This window comes from Vanessa cardui, chromosome 23 (assembly GCF_905220365.1).
Source record: "Vanessa cardui chromosome 23, ilVanCard2.1, whole genome shotgun sequence".
In the NCBI taxonomy this organism is placed as follows: Eukaryota; Metazoa; Arthropoda; class Insecta; order Lepidoptera; family Nymphalidae; genus Vanessa; species Vanessa cardui.
The window spans coordinates 9,220,436-9,231,257 of record NC_061145.1 but is presented as its reverse complement, the minus strand read 5'-3'; the positions used below and the strand labels follow the sequence as shown (position 1 = coordinate 9,231,257).

The 10,822-nt window shown below is 37.3% G+C and overlaps 1 protein-coding gene across 1 annotated transcript; it reads right to left on the bottom strand.

Annotated features, from left to right (window-relative positions):
- Positions 1-3,531: 3,531 nt before the first annotated feature.
- Positions 3,532-10,456, bottom strand: LOC124539823 (methionine--tRNA ligase, mitochondrial). Its single transcript, XM_047117182.1, has 10 exons — positions 10,131-10,456; positions 9,779-9,877; positions 9,012-9,193; positions 8,586-8,705; positions 7,790-7,898; positions 7,592-7,710; positions 7,298-7,446; positions 6,714-6,916; positions 5,002-5,196; positions 3,532-4,337 (listed from the first exon to the last, which is right to left on the bottom strand). The coding sequence occupies exons 1-10, from the start codon at positions 10,213-10,215 to the stop codon at positions 3,931-3,933; spliced, it is 1,668 nt and encodes a 555-aa protein (XP_046973138.1). The 5' UTR covers positions 10,216-10,456; the 3' UTR covers positions 3,532-3,930.
- Between the last annotated feature and the right edge of the window lie 366 nt (positions 10,457-10,822).

The window sequence follows — 10,822 nt, the reverse complement described above, 5'->3', positions numbered from 1 at the left end:
CAGAAATTATTGAATGTTAAATCGAGCAATAATGATGAAAATGATAATATTTAGAATTCGATGGCATAAATCGATGTTTTTTCTATAATGTAATATTTTTAATAATCAGTGGATGTAACCTCTTTCGTATTCGATAAGATTTTTAATATTTCATTATTGACGTACGCTTTTCTTTAAATACGTTGAAAATTTATAAAAAAAATAATAATAATTAAAAATTGCTTCTAAATATTTTGATTATATTTTTTAAATTTAAACTATTATTGTATAAGGGAAAGGATGAAGTGTGTGTCAAATGATGATTTGAATTGGATCTTCGCTTACTTTGATTTATACGTAACCCGTTGAGAAATATTATGGAGAAAATTTAGTTGTCGTAGGAATCCGTCATGACATTTGTTTTATAATATCGTTATAGAATTGTATTGAATGCAGTTCAGACCAGGGTTTGCCAACCAGTGGATGTAGAGGTTATTAAATCAATTATTTGTTATTTAGAAGACCTACGCTGTTCATATTATTTGCTTGGGCCATAACATCTTATCTCCCAAGTTTGGTGTCACTTAATTTGAGTTGGCATTTTTCAGTATGCTGATTTATGTAAGAAAGATAATCAGGGCCGTATTTAGGGGAGGGCAACCGGGGCAACTGCCCTGGGGCCTCCACATTAGTGGGGGCCTCCACGTTAGTGGGGGCCACAGTTTTCAGCAAGTTAAAAAATACCGAGATATATTCAAATCATAATAATGTTATTAATCAATACTTTAAAAGTTACCGATACAAGTAAATCATAGCTTACTGATTGAAATAAAAAAAGTTATTAATTCATTATAATATAATTATTAGGTTGTTCACGCTTCTGTTTGTCTAGGGCCCCCGCTGCTTTGTGGCCCGGGGCCCTCCAGACCTTTAAATCTGGCTCTGAAGGTAATAAAAAAGTAATTATACTTAATATTTTAGTGGCGCCTGGGTGTCTGAAAAATGTTGGCAAACCCTGGTATATACTTGGAAGGCTCTAATTTTAGATCGCGATTAACTTTCGTTCATACCTTCATTGAATGTTTTTCAAACAATGCACAAATTAATTCGGATATGTTTCGACGCCATATTGTACATTGCCAGTAAAACTTCCATATTGTATTAGATGTAAGTATTAATGCATTTCGATGTGTACGTTTTTTATTGTATTTTTCGATTTTAATAATGCCTACACGACGATGTCTCGGCGTTACGATGTTACTAATACGCGTAAGTTATTATAAGTCGGGAGCCGTCTCGTGGAAAAGATTCGATCGTCGCGAACGTTCTAGAAGGGTAGTCCTGTTTTGTTTTGTTTTTTTTTTAATACGTGTCAATTTGCTCACATGTGAGATCTGTGGTCGCAATCTTTTTCGCAGCGGTTTTTCAACATTTGTTAGAGACGAGTAATGTCGCCAGTGGCGTAGCTGAGGAAGGGCCCCGGTGCATAGAAAAATAATCAGGCCCTCACCCCTTCTTTAACTAATAATTACCCTTTAAAATTATTGATACCAAATATGACATCTTGTGCGCAGAGTTGTGATTTATTAGCTTTACAATCTGAAGGTTTTGTTTAGAGGGCCCCCTGAACTCGGGGGCCCTGCATTGCACCGCCTGGCTCTACGATAGCTGCGCCACCGACTGTCGCGCTATATTTTGTTTCCGCATCGCTTCCGTCGCCGTAGCTCTCCGCCGACTGCTTGTTCATTCCAAACGTTTCAGATCGCCATAGAATAGTATTTGTTTTAAATGTAGCAAAGTGTGTAAGTGTGACGGCGCGCGGACGGCGCTGTGGCGAATGAGTTCCTAAGGACGAGCGCTCGGCTCGGAACACTCGGGAAGCAATGGGATGCTGATTTGTGTGTAGTACGACACAGCTTAGATGTAGCATCGCCAAAACTCGTATAACCGATCTCATCCGAATTAAGTACGCTATTCCAAGTTATCAATATTTATTTCTTATGTGAACTTGTAATATTATATGACCTAATATATTCGTCAATTTGACACGTCGATTTAAATACACTTGCTTTCTCGAGTTGAACTGACGCGAGAATCTATAGCGACGAAAAGCGTCGCTAGTCGCGATAGGGAGCTCTTTCAATTGGTTATGTAAATCGACAGTAATCGGTTTTCTTGAATTTGCCGATGCTACATTTAAGTTGTGTCGTACTACACGTGTACTACGAAAATCGTTGTCGAGCGCGTGGCTCCGCTGTACAGTCGAGCACAAAGAGCTGATTTGTTAGCATTTACACTCGTCACCATTTTTTGTATGGATTTATCGTATTATTTATGAGTGTGAAGCGTGTAACGGAACGACTTTTTAATACTTTCTCGCTGTACAAATGTCACGAATAAAGTTAAGGACACACTAGACTAGACACTTTTTTAGAAATTTTATTCAACTGCGCAGAACGCGTTTCGTTACACTCTTCGAGATTTTTTCAAGCCTGTATCATACTCATTGATGCATTTTCGACTAAATGTATTGAGATATTAATTTGTATTTATATTGGTAAGGAGGTATTTTCCGGCGAGTCACGTGACATGTATATGTCAAATGCAAGCGATTTTAAACGTTGTTTCGATAGTATAAGATCGATTTTGATGAACATTTGTACACGTGACGGGTTGTACCTTGCGTCTTAGTGGAATGTAAACTTAGCTTTCTTAATACTGTTAGTCGTTATTGCAGTATTTTGATGCAAATATTATTATTTAATAAGCGTATTCATAAATAAATTGACTCCGATATAGAATTGTTGTTTTAATTTTCCCTTCCAATTCGAGTGCAATGTGTTGTTAGGCGTGGACCAAGAGACCAATTCTATATAATAGATATAAAAAGAAAAAAAAAACAAAAAACTCATTGGTCGAAACCGAAAGTCGCGTTTTGAACCAGTGACTGACAAGCGACGCTGAGTATTAATTATTTTATAAATTCAAGTTGACTTCCAAGCAGGATATAATAATTTAAATAATTGTATCCAACTTGACTTTATATTTTTTAAATGTAAGAGTAAATACTGAGTTTTTTGCCGGTTCTTCTCAGTAGAATCTACTTTCCGAACCGGTGGTAACTTCACTTAATTGTAAAATTACGATTTAAAAGTGCTAGTAAAAGCTTACTTGAATAAAGCTTATTTTGATTTGATTTAATTTGACAAGGTATTCTATCTATTTATAAATTCATTTTACTAAATGAAATCTTACTAGACATACAAAATAACAAAAGCGTAACGCGTTTTTCCCGCGCAAAAAAGACTGTTTAGAAGTTGAGTGTCATCGTAACAAATATGATATATATTCGTTATTTTATGATTCTTAATTCTCAATTTTGTGTAAAATGATGTCGCCTATTTTTATTAAATAAAGAGGAACAATAGTTATTGATGGTATAAAAATTACCAATAATTCGGAAATAAATAGACTCACATCTAAATAGTACCGAAGGATAAAACACATACTATTTCTAACAGTGGTCATAATTAACGAAAAATAAAATCTTAATAATATTAAAATCTTTTATTTAACAATCTATATTCACAACTAATGAAGAAATCAGTCGAACAGGTTAATTGATATTTTTATGTAAATGCACCAGTCAATGACTCCTAAAAATATGTCCTAATTTTTGTTACCAAGAAAACAAAAATAAATATATGAAGAGATTCATTGGAATATCTTAAGGCGCGGATACACGCACGGCGCTCTCGCCCAACCGCTCCATTAAATGGCACCATTTTCCAAGAATTTCTCGTGGCAATAAGAAATCTACTACAAGGACTATTGAGCATATTTAAAACAAAAACTAAACATTTTATATACAACAATAAATAAATTTATAACTGACGATATATAGATATATATGTATCACTAATCTCGATTCAAAAAACAGTCTTTTCAAAGTTACACGATCGCTTTCTTTTTTTGAACATTTTTCTTGTCCACATATATCCGTTGGAATAGCACGAATTTACCACTTTGAATATTTTTAGTTTCGAATATGGCGCCCTTTATCCTCCACGAAGGTTTCTCGCAGTGCTGCCAGTACCTGCAGTCTCTGGGCACCTGGAGTTTATCTAGCAGTTGACCCGATAGACTCGGTATTATCGGCTGCAGTATAATGGAGCATATCCTCAGAGTCTCGAGCGTGACGTGAAGAACGACGTCCAATTCCTTCTGAGCTTCCGGCTTCTTCTTCAGTTCCCAGGGCTTCATGGTTTCGAAGAACAGGTTCGCCAAGTGTAACACGTGGATGACCGCGTCGACGCCTTTATAGAACTGGTAGCTTGAGTAATGTTGATGGCAGATCTCTGTGGAATGAAAGAATTGCATGAGTCGGAGAAAAATAAGTACGCACACGCACGCATAATCTATCACACGCACGCAGTACGTACACACGACCACGTATAGTAGGACACAAATTAGATGTAGCATCGGAAAATGTAATGGAATGAAAATAAAACCGATCACTGCCGATTTACATAACCAATAGAATTAGCTCCATATCGCGCCATTCGACGCTATTCGTCGCTATAGATTCACGCGTCAGAGAAAGCAAGTCCATGTCAAAATTGACGAATATATTAGGTCATATGATATTACAAGTTATTACGTTTGTGCAAAGATCATATTCGCGTGAGAAATAAATATTGATAATTTGGGATAGCATACTCAATTCGGATGTGATCGGTTTTACGAATTTTGCCGATGCTACATCTAAGTTGTATCGTACTATACGCATAATCTATCACACGCACGCACGCAGTACGTACACACGCCCCACGCACACACGCACGTATAGGCACACGCACGCACACACACACAAACACACGCACGTGCTCACGCACACGCACGTACACACGCACGCACGCAGTACGTACACACGCACAAACATACGCACGTACACACGCACGTACACATGTACACACGTACACACGCACGTACACACGTACGCACACGCACACACGCACGCACCGGGCAGTCGCTCGAGGGCGCGCAGCAGGCGCGCGGCGGGCTCGTGTCGCGCGATCCGGCGCAGCTCGTGCGCGTGCGGCGGCGGCATCTCGTGTCGCGGGTTGAGCGCGGCGCCGCACGCGCGGCTGGCCAGGTTGCCGAGCGTGTCCGCCAGCTCGGAGTTCGCGATGTTGACGAGTTTCGTCTCGCTGTAGTCTGCGGTGCAGAGAAAACAATTTTTACAAAAGAATAATTTGTAGCTAGCCTCTAATTGGTTCTTACTAATGTCGGAGACGGTCATGAATTCCTTAGCGTAACGAAGCGCGGCACGAATCCCGCGAGGCGGCAGCACTGTCGTGACGTCACGACGCGACTAACTTCGTGCTACGACGGAGCCTGCCCGGTGGAGGCGCTCAGAGACGACTCACTTACGATTCCGCTATCGTGAAGACCAGTACCTCCATCTTGAGTATCCGGAATACACGGAATATTGAGAGAAGATTTGTCGCGAATATAGTATTCCTATATATATATATATATATGTCGGATCGACAGCGACATCAGTACGATCGTCAGACTTCATAGGGGCGTATTACTAGGGTGATCGAGTAAAGAGGAAACCGCGAATACAGGAACACGTTTAGTCTACGTTTAAAGTACTTAATACACTTAGTTGGAATTCAGTATCACACTGTATCACACTTGGCAACGAAGCGAATGACAGTTCCTAGGATGGAGGTACTGATCTTCACGAGAGCGGAATCGTAAGTGAGTCGTCTCTGAGCGCCTCCACCGGGCAGGCTCCGTCGTAGCACGAAGTTAGTTCCGATCTCCTTGATCCTTTGGCTTTGCGTAGAGATGTCGGATCACTCTGCATCTTCTACCGAATTTTTCACGGGGAATGTTCCGAGGAATTGTTCGGATTAATCCCGGCTGCTGAATTTCACCTTCGGACATCTCGCCAAAATTCTAAGTTTCACCCGCACCACCTTGATGTCCGAAAATCCACAACAGCGCGATTTCTTAGACATTTTCTGCCTCGCACAACCACTTTGTGGAACCAGCTTTCGCCGGCGGTTTTTCCGAACCGATACGACATGGGAACCTTTAAGAAAAGAGCGTACTCCTTTTTGAAAGGCCGGCAACGCACCTGCAAGTCCCCTGGTGTTGCAGGTGTCCATGGGCGGTGGTAGTCACTTTCCATCAGGTGAGCCTCCTGCTCGTTTGCCACCTATGCCATAAAAAAAAAAAAAAAAAAGTCACGTCGTGACGTCACGACAGTGCTGCCGCCTCGCGGGAATCGTGCCGCGCTTCGTTTCGCTAAGGAATTCATTACCGTCTCCGACATGTATATAAGAATACTGATATATGAGCTGAGATGGCCCAGTGGTTAGAACGCGTGCATCTTAACCGATGATTGCGGGTTCAAACCCGAGAAGCACCACTATATATATGTGCTTAATTTGTATTTATAATTCATCTCGTACTCAGCGGTGAAGGAAAACATGAGGAAACCTGCATGTGTCCAATTTCATCGAAATTCTGCCACATTTGCATTCCACCAACCCGCATTGGAACAGCGTGGTGGAATATGTTCCAAACCCTCTCCTTAATGGCAGAGGCCTTATCCCAGCAGTGGGAAATTTACAGGCTGTTACTATAGTATCTCATTATGCCTTCGACTTCTAAACCTGGTCGATTCCTCCATATCATGCATATGGGAGAACACTCACTGGCGTCGTCCGCCAGGGTGGCCTCGCGCAATAGCACGTAGCGCAGGGCGGAGGGCGCCGGCACACTGCGGGGCGCCACCACATTGCCCAGCGACTTGGACATCTTGCCGCCGTCCACCGTCCAGTGCGAGTGGCACACGAGTCTGCGTGGAGGCTGCCAGCGCGCCGCCATCAGGAACGCCGGCCAGTAGATACCATGGAACCTGGAACGAACACACACACACTTCAACATTACACAATCAATTACTTTAACCTGACAACTACGACGACCTCCTCCATGGTCGAGTAGTGTGTACACCGGTTTTCATGGGTACACCACTCTGAGGTCCCGGGTTCGATTCCCGGCTGAGTCGATGTAGATTACCATTAGTTTTCTATGTTGTCTTGGGTCTGGGTGTTTGTGGTACCGTCGTTACTTCTGATTTCCATTACGCAAGTGCTTCAGCTACTTACATTTGGATCAGAGTAATGTATGTGATGTTGTCTCATATTTATTTTATTTATTTATTTATAACTTCAAATATACAACATATAAAGCTTTTAACTTTACTTAAAGCTGTATTTAAATATAAAATATAATTTACTTTAAAATATCCTTGCCAACGACGTGCACGTCAGCGGGCCAGGCCCGTCGGGACATCAGTTGCTCCTCATCCGGGTACCCGCATACAGTCAAGTAATTGATCAGAGCGTCAAGCCAAACATATATACTTTGCTCCTCATCATCGGGCACCTAGAACAACAAAATAATATTTACAACTACATAAAAGACATGTCTGTCAGTCAATTTCATTAAAGGAAATGGAACAAGAATAATAGTAGCCATGATGTCACATAAATGATATTCTAATTTAAAAAGATATATATTTTTGACATACCCGAACAGCCCAATGCACTCTGGAGGAAGGCCGACTGACTGAGATGTCCGGGAAGTAGGCATCGCTTGCAAGCAAGTCTTGAAGTTGTTTCTGGAACTTACTGGGTTGTATTACTCCATCTAGTAAAATAATTTACTATGTATACTATATTAAACTCGGTTTGGGTTCAAAAATAAAGATTATTATATTTATATATACCTGGTTTCAACCATTCTTGGAGATGTGTTTTGAATGCACTCAATCTAAACATGTAGTTTGTTTCCTCGGTCCATTCCAATTGGTGGCCAGATTCCACAGACACTTTTATCTGTAAAGAGTTAATATCATTACATAGTATAAAACAAAGTCGCTTACTACTGTCTGTCCCTATTTATGCTCAGATCTTTCAAATTATGCAATGAATTGTTCAATTATGAAATGAGGATTGTTTTTGTATATAACACATGCACAATATAGTAAACAATCACTAACAATTTTAGAAGTATCGGATGTGATGTCGTAACATAAAAAAAATAAATATTGTATCATATTTAGTATCAGTGTTGTTCCCGTGGAAGACTGGGATGGGTTGCTAATTTTCAATAAATTTACAATTTATTAGTGACAGGATGTTTAATTTCAAATATTACATTTACAAGTATTTAATGTATAATGTTCAAAAATGTAATAACCCACAAAAAGACTAATAAAAGTTGCTAAGATTAAAAACGGCCAAAACAGAAAACCAAAAAAATTTGGGTAATAGTATAATAGTGTCAGTAACTCTATTTAATTTGATGATAAGAAACTGTAGTAAAAACAATAATTTTGAGGATCAGATAAAGCAATGCCTCTGCAAAATATATGACTATAATTCAATGCTTAATATATCAAAAATATATACAACTATTTTAAAATTTATACCATAATTTTTTTTCTTTTGAATCTTAATATAATTCATTAAAGTTTTTGTGGGTAGGTACAGAAGAATTACATAAAAATTATGGTTACTTACCTTTCCATCTTTAGTAATTTCCTCTCTAGTGTGTGATTCGGGAACAAATGCTTCATCGTTAACACTGTACCAGCCAGCATATTTCGCCTTATAAATATAGTCTTGCTTTACTAACTTTTTCTGAAATTGTTTTATAAATGGATATGTAATACTGTAAAGTCAAAACCAAAAATAAATAAAATATAAAAACAAAATAATATTATGGCTGTATTTAAAGGCAACATATTTTCGGTTAGAATTAGCTTTTAATAAATATTTTTAATTAATATAATTTGTTTTAAACACAACATAAACTCAAATTAATTTATTAAAAAATACAAAGGAAACAGTACCACTGGTACCGAAAAGAAAGTTTGTTATGTGTATAGCAATACATATACTAGTACAAAAATAAGTTAAATAGCAAATATATAAAAATTAACAAACCCAAAAGTGTCGCACAGCTTTTTTATGCCTCTCCTCAGTTGTTCTAATGTAATCTGTATATCCTACTTCAAACTCGTCAAATAGATCTCTGTACTCCTGAGAGATGTTATTGCAATAGTCCTGTAAAGGCAAGTTAGCCTGAGCTGCCGCTTGCTGGATTTTAGTCCCATGTTCGTCCGTTCCTGTGAAATTAAAATAATTCCTTACATTAGCTTGAAGAATCTACACTAATCTTATAAAGAGGAAAACTTTGTTTGTTTGGTTGTAATGAATAGGCTCAAAAACTACTGGACCAATTTTAAAAATTCTTTCACCATTCGAAAGCTAAATTAATCCCGCATAACATAGGCTAAATTTTATTTTTTGTTCTAACTCCGGTCCTTGGAGGGCATAATGGCCTCCGACCCTAAGAACCTCATCAGATTCGTGGCTGATGTTGGTCTGGCTGAGGTGTTGGGATCACAAATTTGAGGTTTACCACAATAGATCCAAGCGCCGGTTGCAGTAATTCTTCAAATGTGACCGTGCCTCATATAATATAGGGATATTAGAAGACTGATTATGAACCGTTATCTACGCTGGCGAAGCCGCGGGCGACGGCTAGTTATATATATTTTGAGACAATAGTTGAGAGTAATATGAGTATAAAATTAAATCAGAAATACATATATGATATTTTGTATAGTGAAATTGAATGAATATCATTTAATCTAATTTAAAGACTAGAGCAATAAATTTATTTTTAAATATTTTTTTTTATTCTTTACCTGTGCTAAATATAACATTACAATCAGGATTTGTCAGTTTCTCAAACCGCTGTATCGCATCAGCCACTACAGCTGTATATAAGTGGCCCAGGTGAGGAGCTGGAAGAATAACAAATAAAATATTAAAAATAATAATAGTAATAAAAGGTGTTCAAATATATAATTGAAGTTTTAAATTTTGTTAATTCAGTTGTTATTGGTTAAAAAGGAAGTAGACAATTACAACACTATTTTTTTATCCTTTTTCTTAAATAAAGCCAAAGTAAATCACAAGTAACAAGAATAGACTAACGGATCTATTTAAAATAATTTAATATTTATATATTTCTCTTTATACATTTGAAAAACTTACCGGCATTTACATAAAAAATCGGAGTTGTTACATAAAAAGGTCTTTTCTGCACAACAGACGATAATAAACGGAAGGATAATCGCATTTTTATAATTATTTATGAAGAATATTATTTGTTTAGGTTATAAAACTTGACATAGAGTGTTCAAGCTGTGTTCAAACCATTTATGAACTTTGTATGATTTACTACTTAATATAACGAAGATTAGAAATAATTTGATATAAATATTATAAGCATTATTTGTAAATGAATAACAATTTTCTAAAGTGGAAAATTACAATATTTACTAGGTTTGAGACTGCAAAGGTTTCATTGAATGTCAAAGTTGTCGACAATTCGATATCGATACTTTGAACACACTCACCTAAACAACGAATTAACATCCGTCATATAAAATTAAAATATATTTATTTTGCTAATCTTAAAAAAAATTAACTTATTGTTTGGAACATTTTATCGATAAATAGTATAAAAAGGTCATAAAATAATTATTAATATTTATTTAATTACATATATTATTTCATATTCCTTAGATATCGATAGAGTGTATTGACGATCTAGATGAAATCTCTATTACTTGCTAATCAACGTTCCTTTTAACAAAATATTTAAATATATATATTTTTATATAGATATATTAATTCATATCTATTAATTAACGATTTATCTTAAATAACAACAACTACCCTAG